This window comes from Chelonia mydas, chromosome 3 (assembly GCF_015237465.2).
Source record: "Chelonia mydas isolate rCheMyd1 chromosome 3, rCheMyd1.pri.v2, whole genome shotgun sequence".
NCBI classification, from domain to species: domain Eukaryota; kingdom Metazoa; phylum Chordata; order Testudines; family Cheloniidae; genus Chelonia; species Chelonia mydas.
In genome coordinates this window covers 203,227,631-203,249,460 of record NC_057851.1, presented here as the reverse complement: position 1 = coordinate 203,249,460, position 21,830 = coordinate 203,227,631, and the positions used below count along the sequence as shown (strand labels likewise).

The 21,830-nt window shown below is 50.5% G+C and overlaps 1 protein-coding gene across 3 annotated transcripts in view; it reads right to left on the bottom strand.

Annotated features, from left to right (window-relative positions):
• The window catches only part of MAL (mal, T cell differentiation protein), a 33,359-nt gene extending 19,419 nt beyond the window's left edge, over window positions 1–13,940 (bottom strand). Inside the window, exon 1 of one of the 3 annotated variants that reach the window (XM_043544226.1) lies at window positions 13,734–13,940. In XM_043544226.1, coding sequence (XP_043400161.1) covers window positions 13,734–13,809 — 76 coding nt within the window. In that variant the 5' untranslated portion in view covers window positions 13,810–13,940. Of the gene's footprint in view, window positions 1–3,089; window positions 3,185–8,332; window positions 9,005–13,733 lie in introns of those variants that run through there. The other 2 variants (XM_007058948.4, XM_043544225.1) reach the window with 2 other exon arrangements.
• Between the last annotated feature and the right edge of the window lie 7,890 nt (window positions 13,941–21,830).

Genomic DNA, 21,830 nt, shown 5'->3' with positions numbered 1-21,830 from the left:
GGAGCTGGCAGCAAAGTGAAACTTACTTGATCCACATCTGTGGTAACATCCCGGGAATGGAGGTTGCAGATTCCAAAGGAGCCTAAGGGAGTTAGGTGCCTAACTCCCTTAGGAAATCCCAACCTTCTCACATTTCACTTGGCTACCTCAGCAGCGAGGAGGTGGAAGGAGAATGCGAGAACAGCTCAGGAGGTTTTTGCTGATCCTCTCTGCCTTCGGAGTCTGCTACTTCGCGGTACTTCTCCACTCCAGCTGCACCTTCTTTTCCTGCATCGCTGACGGGCCGCACAGATTGGAGCTGGGGGCTGGGGAGGTGGCACCTAGGCGGGGAAACCTCCAAGCTCTCTCTGTGGAATGGCTCCCCTCTGGGTATCACAGGAACTCAGCCTGCAGGCTCGTTAAACAGAACGCCCAAAGCCAGGTTCTGGGGCGTGGGGTTGTGCAGATGAAAGTGACAGTATTTACACAAACCCTGAGGAAGCTGGCCCTCGGAGCGTCACAGGGCCTGGTGGATACTCTTTCAAATCAAGCAGTCATACACCTAAATTTCCCCACACCCGTCTTTGGAAATGTTCCCTCTAAGAGAGCTCTCATCATTTGAGGTGTCCTGATAGCTTCGTTGTGTTTCTGTAGCTACAAAAAAGGGGGAAGTGTTCCCTTAGTAATCCAAAATGATGATAATAAAACCCAGCCATTCCCGCGAGCACACAGGATGTAACAACTCAGAGCAGCCGACTTCGTGCCAGCACCAGAATAAAATTAAACTGTCCTCAGCCAGATCCAGAAAGCTCATTGAAAGGACCAGTTTGGCAGAGGACAACAGCCTGTGGCAATGAGAGCCCAGGGGTCTGCCAAAATGGATCCACTTGCAGGATGGGGGCCACCATCTGAGCAAAAAGAACAGGAGGACTTGTGGCACCTTAGAGACTAACCAATTTATTTGAGCATAAGCTTTCGTGAGCTACAGCTCACTTCATCAGATGCATACTGTGGAAAATAGAGAAGACGTTTTTATACACACAAACCATGAAAAAATGGGTGATTATCACTACAAAAGGTTTTCTCTCCCCCCACCCCACTCTCCTGCTGGTAATAGCTTATGTAAAGTGATCACCCTCCTTACAACGTGTATGATAATCAAGGTGGGCCATTTCCAGCACAAATCCAGGGTTTAACAAGAACGTCTGGGGGGGGGGGGGGGGGTAGGAAAAAACAAGGGGAAATAGGTTACCTTGCATAATGACTTAGCAACTCCCAGTCTCTATTCAAGCCTAAGTTAATTGTATCCAATTTGCAAATGAATTCCAATTCAACAGTCTCTCGCTGGAGTCTGGATTTGAAGTTTTGCTGTTGTAATATCTCAACTTTCATGTCTGTAATCACATGACCAGAGAGATTTCACCAGTAACCACATACCACACAACAGAACCACTAACCCAGGAACCTATCCTTGCAACAAAGCCCGCTGCCAACTGTGCCCACATATCTATTCAGGGGACACCATCACAGGGCCTAATAACATCAGCCACACTATCAGAGGCTCGTTCACCAGCACATCCACCAATGTGATATATGCCATCATGTGCCAGCAATGCCCCTCTGCTATGTACATTGGTCAAACTGGACAGTCTCTACGTAAAAGAATAAATGGACACAAATCAGATGTCAAGAATTATAACATTCATAAACCAGTCGGAGAACACTTCAATCTCTCTGGTCACGCGATTACAGACATGAAAGTTGCGATATTACAACAGAAAAACTTCAAATCCAGACTCCAGCGAGAGACTGCTGAATTGGAATTCATTTGCAAATTGGATACAATTGACTTAGCCACTCCCAGTCTCTATTCAAGCCTAAGTTATTATGCAAGGTAACCTATTTCCCCTTGTTTTTTCCTACCCCCTCCCCTTCCTCAGACGTTCTTGTTAAACCCTGGATTTGTGCTGGAAATGGCCCACCTTGATTATCATACACGTTGTAAGGAGGGTGATCACTTTACATAAGCTATTACCAGCAGGAGAGTGGGGTGGGGGGCGAGAAAACCTTTTGTAGGAATAATCAACCATTTTTTCATGCTTTGTGTGTATAAAAATATCTTCTGTACTTTCCACAGTACGCATCCGATGAAGTGAGCTGTAGCTCACGAAAGCTTATGCTCAAATAAATTGGTTAGTCTCTAAGGTGCCACAAGTACTCCTTTCCTTTTTGCGAATACAGACTAACACGGCTGTTACTCTGACATCTGAGCAAAGCCTCCTTTGGCAGGTTGCATCAGAGGGATGTTAAAAAGCAGAGAAAACACCCAGCCCACCGCACATTCCAGTCTGGTTTCTCTCAGGGCATGTCTGCTTCAAGCTGGAGGGGACTAGAGGTGCCCCTGCTAACTTTGATCAAGCTGGTGCACGGCAAGCAGAGGGCGGACACCACGGCACAAGCAGCAGGAAACCAAAATGGCAGGTTTATGCTCAGGGCGGCTAGCCCCTGCTGCCGCTCTCGCCACTGCGGCTCGCACTCTATCAGACCTAGCACAGGTACGTCTCCCTGAGCTGGAAATTACCTCTCCAGCTTGAAGCACAGACATACTACGTGGCCTTGCTACTAAAGTTTGTGCAACTGTCTGGAAAGCTCTGAACATCGAATATCTGACTATAATAAGGCTTGGAAGGGTTGGGTTTTTATTGTTAAATGCCAGTAAACAACAATTTCCTCTTACACACACACTGGCAAAAATATCTCCATCGATAATCATCAAAATTTACAGACAGGCAAAGTAAGCAAAATGCTGCTTGAGAACATAGAGTCTGATTTAGGGATATTTACTTTGTATACTTGGACATGGGATGTTGCCAATTTGTGTTTTAATGGTTATAAAGCTTTAACTTTTATAAGGTCAACATCTATAGGCATTAAATAATGGTCTGACCCCCAGAGCTTCCCGCAACCGTGAAAATTTTAATGGATAAAATGCGGGGGGGGGGGGGGGGAATGCTTCAAAAATAATAGAGATCTGTGGAAATGATAAAAAATAAAACTGGAATTCTGCCAAGACTACCCATAATTAAACTAGTTGTCAACACAATACATACCAGATTTCCCAAATGGTAAAACCAGATGTCCTGATCATGTTTTCTTATCTCAAGACCTTTTGCCATAATAGTTGCATAAATGCTTCAAACGTCAATGTTTTCCCCTGATAAGAGTGGTTGCTATATCAACCCAAGAAAGGCAATTTTCAGTTTTAACATTGTGTTGGGTAACTCTTAATCTTTAATCAAATTTTGTTACCAATGCATGACTCCCCCTAAGTACACAGCTGGGAGCGATATGTCCATAGGAGTTTTCAGCACAATTGATATCTACAGTTATCTGATTGTTGGCATGAGAACACCTTCCAGCTAATAGGGCCTATGAACAGTAATCACTAACAACTCGCAAGTCAGCGTTATTGAAGCTTTGGGGGCCTGAGTCTCCATTGCCTTTCCACTTGCACGGTCGTTACCCATGCAAAAGGAGATGGAGTCAGGCCCCTGCAAATCAGGAGACTGGCTTAATCATTTTCCTTCCTGCGGCTCCAAAACCTGGCGTGTTCTGTTCACAAGGGGTTCAGCAACTTTCTGCAGCTGTTTGTGTTCACCAGCATTTGTACTTTGTGCTGACTGAGTTCTAGCAAACAGGGAAACAAACTCAAGGCTACACATAACTGAAAGTATCGAGTTTGGGCTGGTTACGGGGCAGGATTAGGCTGCACAGTCTGCAGTGGCGACAATAAGGGAAGAGAAGTGGTAATACCATGGAGGGGGCAGGTGGGTGAAACTGTGAATCCGCTTGCCCAGCGTGCTGCGGATGAGCAGGGTGGAGTGTATCAAAAGCAGCTCTGTCCAGGATCAGCCTAACAGGGAAGGGACTGTGTGTCTGGTGACAGGAGGATGCGGAAAGTCAGGGGTGGGATTTGGGTTCCCAGCTGCAGCTGTGACGGAATCAGTTACGAATTCCATCACAGGCAAGGGACTGACAACAGTCAAATCTCCGGGGCTGAGGAGCAAAGGGCTGGAGCTGCCCCTGGCAACCATTTCAATCTACTTTAAGAAGCACCTAGCTGGAGCCCTGGCCTCTAGCTCTGGGAGGCCTAGCTCCGAGACACCTCTCCCTTGGGGCAGAGGGGTGCAGGGACAGGATAGCCCTGGGGAGGCAGAGGACTGTCCCCATCCTCCCAGGGAGGGCAGTCCTTCCCTCTGGCTCTGGGGCTAAAGGCAGATGGGGCCGGGTATATGAGGGGGAAGGAGACCCAGTGTCCAGCTGTATTATGGGGCCTGAATTCTGACACTGGCTTTCCCCAAGGATAGCAGCAGCAGGCAGGCCTGGGAGGCGAGAGGACAGGGCCTGACAAGTGCTAGGCACCACACGGGGCTGCAATCCCTCCCCCGGCGCCCGCCTGGAGTCAGGGGCAATGGGCGACATCCTGGCTTTACAGAGACCAATGAGAAATCTGTCACAGGTGGCGGGGGGGGGCGGGGGGTGTCAAGATTTCTTGCAGAGCAGGCAGGATGGGGGAGGGACACTGACCCACCCCTCAAACAGCAGTGGGGGGCACCATGGAGACCACACGGGACAGGAGCCCCCACTCCCAGAGACTGGAGCAGCCAGCTCCCACCTCCAGAGCCCCTCTGGCCTCAGGGCTTGTGACTTGATTGCATTTCTCGCCTGCTGACAGAAGGGAACTTGTGCCGGGGAGGGGAGGTGCGGGGAGGCCGGGGAAGGGGAGCAAGGAGCAGGAGGTGTGGTCCGCGGAGCTGGGGAGAGGACTGCAAGCAATGAGGAGGAGCCAGCGAATAGAGTCTGGGCCAGGGGGCCGAGCTGGGGTACGGATGTACGCGGTGCTGGTCACTTTGCCTGTCTGCCTCTTGCACGCCCGCTTTTGCTGCAGCTTACACCAGTGTAATCCCCTTGATCTCAGGGGAGCAGCACCTGCTCCGCTCCCATGTTAGCAGGGCACAGACAGCCCCATGCTTGCTACACCAGTTACATGGATGAACCAGCCACAGGGCCTGTGACAGTATTTAGCCTGCCTCTGAAGAAGTCCGTACTATTTTTGTTCAAGGTTTTTTGTTTATTTGGTTTTTTTTAATAGTTCCATTGTAAGCGGTTTCATCCTTCACGTTCATCTCATGTTTCACATCAACAAGCACAACCAGCTACATACCTTTGCATCATCACCTTATGACCAGGTTTCACTGGCTTCTTTTCATTCTCTGTCTAAACATTAGAATTAGGGTTGCTCAAAATAACGAGGACGTATTTCGTGAACACTTTCTGAAATGTTTCCCCATTTATTTTTAAAATTTCAAAATTTGAAACATTTTGACCAGTTCCAGTTCCAACAGCGAGCGCTCACCAAACAGATTGCTTTTGAGCTTAAGCTTTGAACAAACAGTATGTAGGAGGCAGCAAGGTGCATTTCAACAACACAGAATATTTACCCTTTTTCTTGCCCAGAGAGAGGTTTGTAATACAAACTTCGTGTTTTCAAAAGCAGATTTTCAGGACGCTGCGCACACTGCATTTCCTCTGCCAGTTTTCTTGTCCTTTATCCCACGCTCAGCGTCACACATGGACCAGAGATCCCCAGTGGGTGTAAATCACTGCCAGTCCAATTAAATCTTTAGAAGTACACCGATTTACACCAGCTAAGGATTTCAGCCCCTACTCATCCGGGCCAGCTCTTCAACTACTTGTCCCCTCGTCCCCAGCCCTTGTTCACTATCACACTCCCCAGCCTTCTGTCAACAGGGTGGAAATCGTTTCTGCTTCCCACGAGCTGCAGGACCTGTCCTGTTATCTCATGGGCACTGGGCCCCACCTGCAGTTCCTTTAGTTTCATTATCTCCAGGGCTGTTCTCAGGTGGCTTATCAGTTTGTTCAATGGTGGAGAGAAATGGGCATAATAAACCCTCTGGGCTGTTCAGTGGTCTGATTGTTTGGCCTCCCACAAGCAGCGGACCAGGGTACCTGGGTGGCCAGGCCTAGTCAGGGGTCAGATTTCAAGCCCTGGGGGAGCGGTGTTTTTCCCTCCAGCTTATTCTTTCTGGGAGCGGGAATGGGAAGGGAAGGTGTGCTCCATTCCCAGACCACCCCTAGGATGGGCCCTACAGCCAGCAAGCTGGCAAATTCTGAGTCCTGGCCCGTAGCTAAGCTTTCTTGTTAGTTACACAGTGACACCATGTACGGGCTCAGAATTTGGGAGGAGAAAAGGAAACTTCAGCTGCCCCAGCCTTCCTCCTGGTCTGCACACATGCCCCAAGGGGTCAGAGTCCCCAAATCAATGGGGATGAAGCAGCTGCATGCGAGGGGACGGTGATGTCCCAGAGGCACAGACCAGGCTCAGGGAAGTGGGTGGAAGCACAGGATGGACATGGCAGAGGGGGGGACTGGGTCAGAGCAGCATTGCTGTGACAGATCTTTGTTGCTGCTGCTACGGCTCCTGCAGGGCGGCTCAGAGCCACAGGCCGAGACGTGGGTCTTTAAAATGGGAAAGACTGAGCGTGACCATTCCACGACAGTCACCGATCTCGGTGTACTAGGGCCCCGATGCTGCAGACGGCTCCAAGCTGCAGCATCAGTGCCTAGACATTTGCCCTGTAGAGCCAAGCCGGAAAAGCACTGAGCCCTCCCACTCCTGAGGGCCTCACCGGGAGCAGAGGGGGCTGCGTAACTCACAGGGGGCAATAAGAGCTCAAAGGTATTGAGACCCAGAACGCCCATTAGTCTCAGTGGGAATTAGGAACCTAAGTTGATCTGAGCCTAAGCATTGGGCAGGATCAGGCCCGACATGACCCAACGATCCTGAGCGATCATTGTTTAGACAGCACAATGTAAATGCTCGTTTTACTTGTTCAGTTACATTTTTCAAACAAATGCTTTACCAGCAATATAACTATCTCCTGATTTCCTGTTGTTTTAAAACTGCACAGAGCGCAGGGGCAGTGGGGCGGGGAGGCAGGGCAGGTGAGATTTGGGAGAGGAAGGAGTCTCTGCCCTGTGAGACCTTGAACAAATCCCTTAAACCATTCAGGTGAAGCCTTCGACCCACTGAAACCAATGGGACCAGCAGTCTTTTGCCCTGGGAACCCCTGTTTGCCCACCTGTCACACTGAGAACTGGTCAGAATCCTCCCCCGCCCCTTGTGGAAAATTTTAGCTTTTCCACTGGAAAATTGAAAAGTTTTGGCCCAAAAACTGCCACAAACAAAAACAAACAAGTAATTTTACAATTTTTATCTGAATTATTGGTTATTGGCTGAAAAATCTCAGATAGGCTTCTTTTTTTTTTTTTTTACAAAACAAACAAAAAAACAAAATTTTTAGACGAAAACAAATATTCTCTGCAAAAATTCTCATTTAGTCAAAGCTCTACTTTTCTGTCGAAAAACAGGTTAGATGGAAATTTTTCAGACGGCCTTAGTTACATCTTTAATGTTTGTTAAATACCTGGAGAGTCCATTGTTTTCTCCCACTGTAATATTCAGGTTACATAAATCAGTCTAATTCTTTGTCCTTGTGCCTATTCATCGGATACCATCTTTAATCTCATGATCTCATACTACTACTCCAACATCATAAAATGCAAGACAGTTGTTTCTGCTGCCTTTGAGCACTCTGCAGTGCTCTGTCTGCCAGGGTTCATGCCAGCCCTTTATTGGAAAGTCTAATCTTTGCCAGACTTTTACAACATTCCACATATTAGGTATACAGGCAAAATTCACTCGTTTAAATAAGCCTCCAAATTTGCACTGAGTTAGATTTTGGCTGCCCCTCGGAAAGCTTGTACTGTGCATGTATCAACAGCTGAATTGCCTTCACAGACAACAGGCTTCATTTAGCCTATTTTACATTTTACCTTCTGCAGTGCTGCCAACACTTATCCAAAGACATTGATCAAGAAACAGGGCACAGGTAGAGGCTGAGATTTTGAAATTTGCCTAGGAGATTTGGCTGTCCAATTGCCATTAATGCTGTGGGAACCTCAGCCGTGAAGTCCCCACTCTTTTCTCCACTGTCCCAGTTATGATGGTCTCGCTTAGAAAGGTTGAAAAACTCTGAATTCATGCCCCCATCTGTATCCTGTAAGGAGCACAGTCAGCACGGCGGGGGGGATATACACTGCCACCGTGCAAAGCCGTGAGCCAGAGGTGCACAGCACCATACCAGCACAGGGCTTAACACTGTACTTTACTCAGAAATCTGCAACACAAAGCCTCTGGGCACCTTCACAACCTAGTTGCTCTAGTTCTAAAAATTCAAATTAAAAAAAAAAAAAAAAGGCCCAAACTTACAAATTCGGGTATAAAGAGGAGATCAGGAAACGTCGTCAGGACCGAGAAGCCGGTAGGCAAGGAGACTGCAGCAGCCGACGACGACATCTTTGTCCTTTCAGCTGCACCACCTCAGACACCCCGGTTCTTGCCACTGGAAGGGGCTTTCCAGTGCAGCCTCCTCACCTCCCTCCCTGAGACAGGTGAGCTCTTGGCTGATCAGAGGGATGAATGCTACCTGCCTAGAGGGAAGGAGCTAACCTAGGTGTGGCCGGCTAATTTGACAGACTTGCCTGTTGTGTTTATAAGCCCTGGGAGGAGACTGCAGAGTGTTATATTTTAACTTTCCTGTAGCGGCGGCGTTGGATACATGTCATTAGCTCTCCTGGGCCAGGCAGAGTTAATGGTAGAGACCTGCTGGCCCAGCGTTGGCTGGAACCAGACGCTGCTGCCAGAGCTAGAACTCAAAGGATGGGGCCCAGATCCTTAGCTGGGGTAAAGCAGCGTCATTCCATTGACATCAGTGGATCTATGCTGATTTACACCCGCAGTGGATCTGGACCTGCCTTTTGGCCAGTGCTCCAGAACTGCATCCTCAGCCGCTCCTGTGAGATTTCCAGGGTCCCACCCGATGCAGAGTCCAGTCCCCCACTTAGTACCACCCACTGCAACTGCAAACTCCTCAAGTGTTTCCCTAGCAAACGGCCATGGCTTGGCAGAGCTGGGAACAATCCTGCACTGGGAAAGGAGAGGATCCAGGACAGCCCTCATCCCCAGTGGAAATGTCTGAGAGTTTGAAATAGCCACCACGAGCCCAGGAAGCACTCCTGGTTTTAACAGCGAGAGCAGCTGACCGGCACAACAGGTCACCAAGGGAGGTGATGGGTTCTCCACTGATGGGCGTATTTAAATCAGGACCGTCAGTCTTTCTAATAGACACATCCTAGCCTACCCATGGGGCAGGGACTTGGTGCGGGACTCACTGGGGGGACTTCTCAGGACTGTGCAATACAGGGGGTCAGGCCAGGTGATCTAATGGTCCCTGCCGGTCTTAAGATCTGGGAATCTAGAGACTGGTGCTGTACCAGTTCCGGCTCCACTGGGCAGCTGTAGACCCCCTTTGACTCCAGCACTGGGGGCTGCCTGGTGCGGACAGTGGCTGAGGTGCAGCTTGGGAGCAGGTCTAGCATGCGCGGTGAGAGCTGCCCAGGAAGGGCTGCTTTGCAGCATGCCAGCAGCCCCTAACATTGCGGAGGGCAGATAAACTCAGTCCTGTCTTTAGAGACCAAGTGCCTTTGTGGGGACAGCTGGGGCAAACCACATTCCCTGGAGCATGAGAGGAGTGGCCCAGCCTGTAGCTATTCCTCGCTGGGCTGATCTTGACCCACGTCTTCGGGCAAGCGGCCAGCTAATGGGCCAGGCCCCTATGATTGCGTTAGGACAGTGACTCAACAAAACTCTGGGTGGAGGCCCAGGGCAGGGCTCATTCCTTGTTGGGGAGTGCAGCTAAGCTGCCTCTGCGAGGCAGAATCCCTGGAGGGCTAGTACAAGTGCCCTAAAGATGGGCATGTTAAGGGGAAGGGGCAGTTGAATGAAGTCCTCGCCTAGTTTATGGGCGCAAGGAAAGGGATAACAGCTGCCGCAGCGATGGGACGCAGATCCCCCTCCTCTCCAGCCACAGAGCAGGGTATCCTCACCAGAGTGGCCAGTTCCTGGCCCCGAGGAGAGCCAGGGCTGGGGGCGAAGTGAAAGGCAACTGGGCCTGGAAACCAGAGACCCAGGTACCAGGTGAAGACAGGGCGTAAAGGGACCAGATTGGCACAAATTAATGGGGTCTGCAGCCTAACTCTCGTATCGGCAGTCCCCAGTGTCCAGAAAGGAATCAGGTCCCCAGACAGAGACCAGCTTAAACGTTTCCAAACTGGCCAATGTTGGGTTGTTTATTGGCCTTTCCGTTTTGAAGCCTTGGGGGGAAGGGCGGGGAGGGGGGAGGGAGCAGTCACATTTTCAAGCCCTTCTCCACAGCCACAAGGGCTAGACCCATTTGTCTTCAAATAGAAGCTGAGATTCTCATGTAGTCACAGGACTGCACAAGCTGGGACTCCAAGAAACATACCAACTATCACGAGACAGGAGGGGGCAAGGCTGGTGCAGACCCAGCTTCTTGACCTCGGTACCTTTTGGGCCCATTAGTGAAGTTCTGTGTGGAGGGGTCTGTCTGGGGAGGGCCTCCACAGGGGCTATGCGATGAGCATCCTTTTAGTTCTTGGCAGGCAGCTACATAAGAGTCCTTTGCAAAGCCTCGGCGCACAGAGTCAGAAAGCAGAGATAGGGTCAATGCATCTTCCCAGGCCCTTATTCCCTGGTTTGCACTGCTCAGAGGACCTGCAGCATTCATGCTAGCACCTGTTGCAGTCTGGCACCTCCAGCTGTCTTTATGGCCACAATGATTGACTATACACATCACAGAACCAAAGAGATCCCCCGTCATTGCTGGCCAAGTGCATAATGGTTTCTCTATGTCTGCCAGTCTGACTGTACTGTCTTTTAGGGCTATCTCTACCCTTTCCCTTTGTGCATTGCACAGCACCACATATGTTGCAATTCCTAATGGCATGCAGGGTCACTAAACTGATGTAGCTTTTGTATGTTACTGACTACCATGAGGATGGGAGTGCGGTTTCTTTCTGTGATAGGAAGCCAGGCGGGGGATGCTAGGGAAATGCGGAGGAAGTAGTTCTTCTAGGGCAGTGGTTTTCAAACTTTTCTGGGGACCCAGCTGAAGAAAATTGTTGATGCCTGCAACCCAATGGAGCTGGGAATGAGGGGTTTGGGAGGGGCTCTGGGCTGGGGATGAGGGGTTCAGGGTGCAGGAGGGGGCTCTGGGTTTGGGGGGCTCAGGGTTGCGGGTGCAGGCTCTGGGGTGGGGCCAGGGATGAGGGGCTTGGGGTGCAGGAATGAGTTCCAGATTTGGGGGGGGCCTCAGGGCTGGGGATTAGGGAACCGCCGGAGGTAATCCCGTCAGCAGGGGGTACGAAGGCAGGCTTCTCACTTGTCCTGGCACCATGAACCGCGCTGCGCCCCGGAAGTGGCCAGCAGCAGGTCCGGCTCCTAGGCAGAGGCGCGCAAGCGGCTTTGCGCGACTCTTGCCTGCAGGCACCGCCCCCTGTTCCCATTGGCTGGGAAAATTGCGGAGCCGGTGCTTGGGGTGGGGGCAGTGTGCGGACAGGAGTTTTAACAGCACCACTGACAAGACCTTTAACATCCCTGTTGGCAGTGCTGACCAGAGCGACCCCGTGCCTGATATGCCGCGACCCAGGACTGGGTCACGACCCAAACTCTGAAAAACATCGTTCTAGGGTTAATCTTGATTTACTCCTTCTAGTTACATTCCTGAGCAGAACAAAGAAAAGGACACGGATTCTTTGCCACGTGACAAATACCACAGGATGTGAAAAATTGACACTTAGTAAATGTATTTTTAAGAGTCAGTTCTGAATGTAACTTTGAAGTACTGCAATGGGGTGTCCACGTCCAGACCTAGCAAGACACTTATTGTTTATTAGCTACCTGTCAGGAAACCTGGCAACTGATTAGTAAAAGGATCTGTATGAAGATTTAATCAGTGGGTGATGAAATGGGCTTTTGTTTAGAGCTGTCAAACTGCAGCCAAGATGCATTAGTTAACGAATTCAGGTCTATTTAACCTAGCATAGTTAAATATACACGAAACCTATAATGATGCTAGCGTGGGGCATTACGGATTTGCTGGCCCAGATGCCCGCCTGGTTGCGCGGGTTTAGTGCCAACAGGAGCGTGTGCTGTAGCAGGAGTCTCGGCTCATTGCAGAGAAGGTCTGCAGCGCTCCAGCACTGAAGCCCAGGGTGGGTGCTGACAAGATGAGAAATCTCACTCAGGGTTCCTCTGCACAGGTCTGATTATTCGTTACACAGAGCCAAACCCTGACCCTGCTCCAAGCCTGGCTCATTGGGATTTAGCAGCTATTGTCCAGGTGGTGCTGAGAGGACAGAATCCAGCCAATCCACCCTTTCCAGACCGCATAGCACCCGGAGCACTGCTCTCTGACTACAGCCTCAGCGAGGCTGCTGGCAGACTCTCCTTACATGGAGAGAGACCTCAGACCTGGAGGAGGGAGGCATGACATCGCCCCCACCCACCCTGCCCTCACCACACACAAAGCTGTGAAGATTTATCTCCACAGTTAGCATCCCCCTGCAGACTGGCACCTGCCTGAGACTTTCCATCTCTCCGCCACAGGATCAGGCCCCTAGCCGTAATTCCACTGACCAGCAGAATTCTCTTTAATTATTGCCCCTTAAAAATCACCACACCACTGCAAGAAATCAGAGAGACCTAACGGCCATTATCCAGCGCCCTAATGCTACACCATCTGCATCGCCTCATTCACCTAGAGGCTGGGGGGTGAGTGAAAGACCCACAATATTTTGATGGAATAGATCACAATTGTTGAAGCGACTCCAGGGACGGGGAAAAAGCCAGAGGGAGGAACAGGCCGTGTTCTGCTCACCTTGGAGTGGAGCAACACAGCCCCCTGGCGGCCTGTTCAGTTACTCACAGGCAGGTCCCGGGAGAACAATTCTACAGGCCACCTGCCAGGGCCCAGGGGTCTGCAGCTGTGCCCTGCCTTGGCTGGTCTCTCGCGCAGCCACAGGGATGGAGAACACCCGCTGTCGCACCCGCACGCACTCAGCCTGCTGTGGGAGCCTTGTTCAGTAGGCCCGAGCCGGCAGCCGATCTTGGCATCCAAGGGTGGCTCCTCGGCAGGGCACGGGCTGAATTTCCCCAGTGACCCAGCCAAGGAAGGGAGTCAGCGTATTAGGAGTTAAAGCTTTTCTGCCCCGTCCCGCCACCGCCTCTTCAGTGCAAAGACACCCTGCCCCTGTGGCCGAGGAAGGCCCGTCGTGCATTACCTTGTCACAGTCACTGCAGCATGGGGCCAGACCAGGGTCCCAGGTTTCTGTCTACGTGAGCCCCATCTTCCCCCCGGCAACCCTCCCGCCTGCCTGGTTCCCCACCTGCCTGCTGCAGCATTCTCCCCTCATGCTTCCGCGCCAGGGAGACAGAGACAGAGTTATCCCAAACGAGGCGGCCTACAAGGTCCGTCACGTAACTACACACACCCTGGGAACTCTAACGGACAAAGACAAGATCCCTGCAACAAGGAGTCTCACTGTCAATAGGAAAAAGTGTTTCTCTCACTCAGGCTGCGTTGTCCTTTTGAGACCAGACCACCTGTCACAGGGGCAGCGCCCCCTCCCTACCAGCCGGCTGCAGCAGAAAAGGTGTACCTGCCTCAGTTTCCCTCCCTCAGAGTCCCCAGTAATTCCATGACAGCTCCTAACAAAGGCAGTCAGGGCCAACAGTCAGAGCAGGGTCAAACCTGAGATGGGAGTAGCTGGGAGCTCACAGTCAGGTTCCAGGGCAGGGTCGATACCCAGGGTCAGAGGCTTAGTCATGTTTTAGGGTCTGGGTCAGGAGGCAAAGTCCAAATCAAGCCAAGGTCAAAGCTAGGAGTTCAGGAGCAGAGATGGCCACGGCAGCTACAGGAGACCCACACTATTACCTGGAGAGCTCCCAGAACACCCCTTGGGTTTATATAGGGCAGGGAGCCAATCAGGGCCATGTGGCTGCTGCCCATCAGCCCCCTGAGGCGGGACTTCCCATGATCAGTGTCCACAGAGGATCGTCAGCAGTGGGGTGACACTAGTTACAGCGGCTGTGGGCTGCAGCATGGTGCTGCTAGCTACCTAACACCCCTGCAGGCCTGGGTTCTAGACCTGCTGGGCCTTGGGTTTTGTAGCTAACAATAGCCCTCCTTGGGGCCGGTTTATCACCCCTGCTGTAAAGCCTCCATCCCAAAGCATCTCCCATTTGTCCCCGCCAGGACTGCAGTCCTTACAATTTGATGCCAGCTAGCCCATCAACGTAGCACAGGCCACACTCCGGCCTCTTCCACCCAGGCTGGGCTCTTTGGCGGCCCCCTCGGCCCTTCCAATATTTAAACAGGCCGTGGAGGTGGGAGGAAAAGTGTAGGAACTTAGTGCAGTGGAGTATCCTATAAATAGAGCAGGGGATGGACCGCTGCAGAGAAATGCTGCATTTTTGTGACCATCTCGGACTGGCTGCCAGATCCGTTACTGTGACCGTCTCTGCAGGGGCCCCTCAGTGGACACTGAAGGAAGAGGAGAAAGACTGCACCGCCGCTGAATGTCCCAGGCAGGAGGCCACATGGGGTGGCATCAAGTGAGTCAATCTTGGTTTCAGGAGCCTTTTTTTGAATAGTTATTGATTAGGGGGGCGGGAGTGTTGGGGGCTTTCCTGCACTGTCCCCTTGGAGTTCTGAGGATCTCCTCACTTCTCCCCCCAAATCACATCCCCCAACCTGAAGGGGGACAGAGGAACAGGAGTCCAAATCTGAGCTCACAAATCTCCGCTCTGAGCAGGCTCAGGCTGGGTGTTCTGCCTCCCCAACTTGCCTGGACATCCCAGCAGGGCCATAGCAAACCACCCCTGGATTCACACCTGCTTCAAGAGCCGCTGCTCTCTGATAGCCCGAACATCTCATCAGCAATTCAAATCTAGAGACAAGAAAACTTCCCCCGAGTTCTTTTTCCTTTCTGCCTCTCTGACAGGCCTTCACCTGCTCATCCAACCGCTCCGGGATCAGAGAAGGGCGTTCCCAGTGGAGAATCTGACCCACTGTTACAATGGGGCTTCTCCAGCACACCCTGGTTCTGTTAAAGGCATATGTCCCAGAGCTCTCGTCAGAGCATCTAGAGACAATGTCCCCATGGCTATGGCTGGGGGCCCCCTGCCGTGGGGAACTAGAGCACAGAGTGATGTGGGGCTGACATAACCTTCTGCGTTCTCTCCCCTGGGACCAGCCATTCCTGGAGTGCTGGCAGGACAGCGCCGGGCTGGGGAGAAGTGGAGGGTGGCATCAGTTTGCAGATTCCACATAAACAGGCCAAAGAGCCCAGTCCTTAACACTGTAACTGGCGTTTCCTCTCCTGCCTGGTTTTTCACCTAACGGAGCTAAAGCCCTGCAGCCCAGCACCCCTGGGACAAGAGGGAGTTTGATGTGTTTTTCTAGTCGAGCGCCAGGTTCTGTCCCTAGCTGGACGCAGCAGTCCCAGCCGAGCATGAATTTCCGTAAACCTTTCCAGCACCCTCCCATTGTTCAGTTACATGAGAGACGGGAAACCAGGCACCAGCACCACCAAGGGAACTCAGCCTGTGCACGCTCCCCGGTACCCCCCTGGGGAACACGTGACGTGCTCACAGCAATTGAGTGCAAAGATAAGGACATCAGCATGCTCTGAGCCCAGCGTGGTCTTTCCATGAGTGCACACTGCTTTGCCCAGCTTCAAGAGAGAGGGAGAGTCTAACGCTCACTTCCCTCTTCGTCCTGGTCAAGGGAAAGTGCTTCATAATACACGCGTGGTGTGTAGAACATGGGCATCGAACAGCCCAGAAGGCCTAGAAGTGCAGGGTGCAGGACCACAGGGAAGGGCAAAGCTGGATAAGAAATTTGGGGTCTGGCAGCCTCTCTCTCGGTCTCTGACACTTATACCATAATCTGAACGTGTGCGCGCAAGCGGGGCCATTGAGGAGATCCAGAGGAGAGGGGGAGTCATGCTGGAAGGACCATCACTGCAGCAGCTCAGTGGCAGGATCCGGACAGGAGGTGGCTTTGGTTCCTGGCTCAGATTAATGGCCCAGTTTTCTCTCCTGGGGGTAGTGCTACATGTTTCCACTGGAACTCTGAGGAGCTTTGCCCCCTTCCCCTGCCTAATCCCCACTGGGGGTGGGAGGGAGCCAGGACTTCACATTGCACCCATAAAAGTCACTCCTTCATTGTGTGGAGATGGCATGCCAGCGTAATGTGCAATAGACCTCACCGCAGGCTAACCAGGCACTTTCCATGGCGTTCCCACCCCTTCCGTCTCAGGAATCACAACCCACAATTGGACAGCGCTTGTGGGGCTTGGAGTTTACAGGTTCAGCCGCTGGCTCTGAGAACAGGTTCTTTGTGGATTTCCCCAGAGAGGCTTTTCCTGCAGGTTTGAATTTAGAAATAAAGATGAGGAACCTTCCCTTGGTTCTCTCCATCTTCTCGTCAGGCCTTTGGCTGTTTGCCTCACAGCTCCTGGACCAGGCAGAGCACAAGGTGCAAACAGGATTGAGGTGAGCAGGATTTTCTGCGGAGAATGGGAAGCAGGCAAAAAGGTCACAGAGATCAGAGATGCAGAGGATGTGAAGATCATCCAGCCCCTCTCCATGATTATGCAGGAGTGCTACCTTTGGTGTATTTCAAGTCTAATTGTAAAGTCCCAAGAGATGGATGGGGCTAGGCCCTCCTTCATTGGGAGGCTACTCCATAGCTTGAGAGCTCAAGCTCAAAGTCCATTTCCTCATCACATCCCGTTATTCCTTGTTGTTATCATCGCCCTGGGAAATTTCTCTCCAGCCGTCGGGAGAAAATCTTCCTCCACAAAAGCGCCTAGCAAGTGCACCAGGCCAACAACTCCAGTATAGCACACACAGGCCCACCCTCCCCCAAGACAATGGGGCAGTCACATTCATCCCACTGAGCCTCACAAAGGCAAGGGGTGCAATTCTCTGCAAACAGCGAAGCGAGATCCTCAAAACTAAGTTCCTCATGAAAGCTTGTGTTGTTTCACAAACTCCCCAACCACCACAGCTGCTCCTTTCCCATGCAGACCACATCAGGAGTCAGAGGATCCGAGGGACCCTCCCTGGGGGGAGATGCTGCAGCAGCGGGAAAAGGAGCCAGCAAAAGCCATTACAAACAGGTAATTTCTACTTTCTTCCCCACTGACGACAATGGGCCTAATTCTGGAAAAGCTCTATGCCTACCGGTGAGAGGAAAGCATGGGGCATATACAGAGGATGTGCTGTATTTGAAGTAACGTACATATCGTATGTAATAAATAACAGGGAATTTCAGGTACACAAGGAATAAAGGGCAAGGCCCTAAATCAGAAAGCCAAATTCAAAGTGAAGCACTTTGGGCCAGTAAAGCAGCCTGTTACTGGGGAGAGAAGCCCTCCCCACGCCCCCATCAAACCCAGCAGGTCAGTACTCGAGACCCTAAAGCCGCAGGGAGGGGAGAGGAGAGCCTGAGGGTCCTTGAGCAGCTGGGTCAGGTCTGGTGTGGTTAGACAGCACTGGGAGCCCCCTCCACCCCACAGTTAGGAGAGGGACCAGAGAAGCGTTTAATACTGTGTATGTCCCAATGCAGCAGGTAGGCTTCCACAATCAGCAGGGACTAGTTCTTTGTATCCTTAGGGCTCCGTGTGCACTGAGGTTAGTGGTGTCTATTTCTTGTTTATTCTTGTAGCCTTATGAATCACAAAGTCATTAATACATCCCGATGGCCGTGAGATCTCTCTCGCTCATTATGCTGGCTGGGGGAATCCCCACTAACTAGGAGCCTTGTTCTCCTCAGGACTGCAGCACTCTTGCTGCCTTGTTTCTAACATGTAGCTGGAACGACTCACCCTCCTCTCTGGGCTTGGGGGCTGGCTGGCTGGGGGAGGGGGTTACAGGCTGAGGAGCCAACAGGCAATAGTGTTTCATGGTCTCCTTCAGGACCCTGAACCTCCCAGCCAGTGAGGCGCCGAGTCCAGCACCAGCTCCTGCAGGACAAAGAAGCTGCCCTACCAGGAGGTCGCTGCTGATAGGGACCATCGTCTGTCTGCGTGAGTGGTGAGCACATGCGCTGGACTGGCCGGGGAGCGAATGCTCAGTAACGACCCAGTGGCCCTTGGCGTGGGATTGCTGCTCACATACGAGGCTCTCCTATCTGTTAATTCACTGGGAGTTTGGCGCATGGAATGACTGGCTCTTCAGGGCTGGGCCTGTCTCTGAGCTGTGGGTTTGTGGAGCACACTGGGGCTCAAGCCCCCACTGTACTGGAGTAACGAGCAATAAACACACCCTGTCTGGCTTGTTCTTGGGCTAGTGGTTCTGGTTGAGTTGGGAGCAGGGCTCTGGGCCAGAGGTTCTCAAACTGGGGGTAGAGAGCCCCTAGGGGTCATGAGGTTATTACATGGAGGCTTGTGAGCGGTCAGCCGCCACCCCCAACATTTATAATACTGTTAAATATAATTTATAAAGGGGCAGGCGTCACACTCAGAGGCTGGCTGTGTGAAAGAGGTCACCAATACATCCGATAAAGTGAGCTGTAGCTCACGAAAGCTTAAGCTCAAATAAATGTTAGTCTCTAAGGTGCCACAAGTCCTCCTTTTCTTTTTGCGGATACAGACTAACACGGCTGCTACTCTGAAACCTGTCAATACAAGTTTGAGAACCACTGCTCTAGGGGATGGCGGGTGCCGAGTCCTTTGGGCTACGCTAGCCTGAGTGGGGCAGGTAGAGTGGCTAGGTGCCAGGTTTTCAACCAGAAAATCCAGTCGAAAAGGGGACCTGACAGTGTCCGGTCAAATCTACTGACCAGATACCCAAAGTTCAGTTACTGTGGGCAGGGGAGGCAGGTAGGTGCTGGGTCATCACCCCTGCCAGCCCCTATTCAGCTGGGGCCGCCACCTACCTGCCTCAGGCAGCCGTAGCTCCCAGCTCAGGCTCTACAGAAGAGTCCCTGCTGACCTGGTCAGGGGGATAAAAGGCGAAAAACAGCAACCAACTAGGGGGAGGGGAGAAGAGGGGTGGATGGGGGCAGGGCAGGGGAGATTCCAGCACTCCAGTGTCCAGCTTTTAATTACCACCAAAGTGGCAAACAGGGCTGGGCAGGTAGGAGCTGGAGCCCAATGGGGTCAGCACTGGCTGTAGGGACAGGAGTTGTTAGATCTCCAGGCTGGGCTCAGACTCATGCTTCAAGGTATGGAATCATGGGGCGAGCTCAGGGAAAGCCCTAGTGCCATGTAGGCTGGTGCAGCTGCTTTGGAGCTCTGCCCCCTGCCCTGATGCCATGGAGGTGCCATCTAAGCCTTCCCAGCACCAGGCCTCTGAGTCTTTACAGGCATCTAGTTTCCTCTTGGGGCTTGGTCTACACGAGAAAACTGCAGAAGCTTAACCTAAAGCGGTGGTTCTCAACCAGGAGTATCTGTGGGGGTATGCAGAAGTCTTGCAGGGGGGACATCAACTCATCTAGCTATTTGCCTAGATTACAACAGGATACATAAAAAGCACTAGTGAAGTCAGTACAAACTAAAATTTCATTGCTTGTTTATACTGCTCTATACACTATACACTCAAATGTAAGTACAATATTTATATTCCAGTTGATTCCAATTTTTCAGTACAGTGTGCTGTGACACTTTTGTATTTTTATGTCTGATTTTGTAAGCAAGTAGTTTAAGTGAGGTGTAACTTGGGGGGTATGCAAGACAAATCAGACTCCTGAAAGGGGTACAGTAGTCTCCAAAGGTTAAGAGCCACTGACCTAAAGCATGAATTTACACTAATGCAGTAAAGCTCTGCACTGACACTTGTTTCAGTTTAAGGGCTTGTTATTGCAGTTTAGTTCACACCTGTTCCCAACTAATTTACACTAAACCAAAATCAAGAGCATCCCCACAGTAAATTCACACCTCATGTTAAGCCAGTGCAACTCATGTACACAAGCCATTACAGTGCTATGCTTCAACTACTCTAGACTGACCTCACTTTCAGCTTTTATTTGGTGCCCAGACTCCTCTGTACAATGAAAAAGGATACCTGTAAGCAATGACTTCTAGATATATTTGCTAAATCATTTCCTCTTAATTATATAAGGTTATCTCCCACCCCCCATTTTCAGTTTTTGGGGTCTTGTTTTTAAGAATTAACACAATTACAGAATCACAGACTACTCAGCAATGGAAGCTGATGCACCTGTTGCTAAACCACAATGCACTGTACATATTGAAAACTAGACACGGCAAAAATCAAGTCAAGGCATGAACTTAGGAAACTAGCTAATAGATTTAAGAAATAAGCCTGGCAGGTGACCATGAAAACTGTCAAAGTAAGAGAACTTCACCAAAGTAGGCCACTCCAATGGCTAGTACTCAAGAACCTTCGTGAGTGAACAAGTCTAGGGACCAACCGGTTCAGAGTGTTGGGATTACTTAATAGTTCCAAAAGTCTTACAGGCATGAGTGAAGCCTAACATTAGATAAGAAGTCTATCGGAAACTTGTGGATTACGCAGAATGTGTCTTTTGGGCCAAGTAATTTTCTATTTACTACGTTAAGAAGGTTTATACTTTTACAAGCATACTCTACCATTAGACATTTCATCAGAAGTACAAACAAGTTTGTTCTTTCAAAATCCATGCCTATGAAGGTGCTCTAAAGCGTTCTCCTTGAATGTTGAAATGGTATTCAACTACAGCATAAGAACGGCCATACTGGGTCAGACCAAAGGTCCATCTAGCCCAGCATCCTGTCTTCCCACAGTGGCCAATGCTAGATGTCCCAGAGGGAATGAACAGAACAGGGAATCATCCAGTGATCCATTCCGTCACCCATTCCCAGCTTCTGGCAAACAAAGGCTAGGAACACCATCCCTACCCTTCCTGCTAATAGCCACTGATGGACCTTGCCTCCATGAATTTATCTAGTTCTTTTTTGAAACAGGCCAGAATATTGAGGAGCTGCAGGGTTTTTGTTTATTTATCAAAAAAGATTCCTGGCAGTCTAACAACATCCTTACCGGGTCATGCTCAGCTTCCACATGAAGTGCCAAAGCCCCTTGCAACTTATTAGAGATCACAAAATAGGCTTCAGTTTGAAATACTTCCTCATATACAATTTATTTTACGCTCTTCAATCATGTACTTGCTGCGTACTACAGGAATTATCTTACCAGTACCATAAAAGGTTTTGCCCATCAGCATACAGGCTGCTTTATGACTGCAACGTATGTTGCAGAACAGACTGTGACTGCATAAAACCACTCAGTTTAGTTCATTTACCCCCCAATTTGTCTAATCGGACACAGCAGGTTGCAGAAGAGAAAGTCATGACAGAGCTGTATTTTTTCCTCCCTCAACATACACTGTTTAAAGGTAACCTGCAACAGACAACTTGCGCTTGTGCCCTTTTCTGCTTCTTTATATGTAAAAAGTAGTGGCAATTGAGCTGTTACCTTTTAACCAGAGTGTTTAAAATTTTGTAAACAGCCATTTAATTTCATTTTGAGTAAAAACTCCTTTCAACGCCTTCATTTAAGAATTCAAAACATCTGATACTTCACTGGTTCTCCAATACAGCTGCAGAAGACTAGACTTTACATTCCTGATCATTTTAAGTTAAAAACCAGTAGAACAAAAGTTACACTTCCTTTTAGATCACTTTCAGAATCAAAAAACCTATCAAAAAAGGCACAAGCACCTTTTGTAAAAACACTTTGCAGATCACCTTTAACTTGCGTCACCGCATCCATATCTCAGAACAAAAGCAAAAATTAAAGATACACCTCAGTCCAGAATTCAAAATAAACTGAGAAG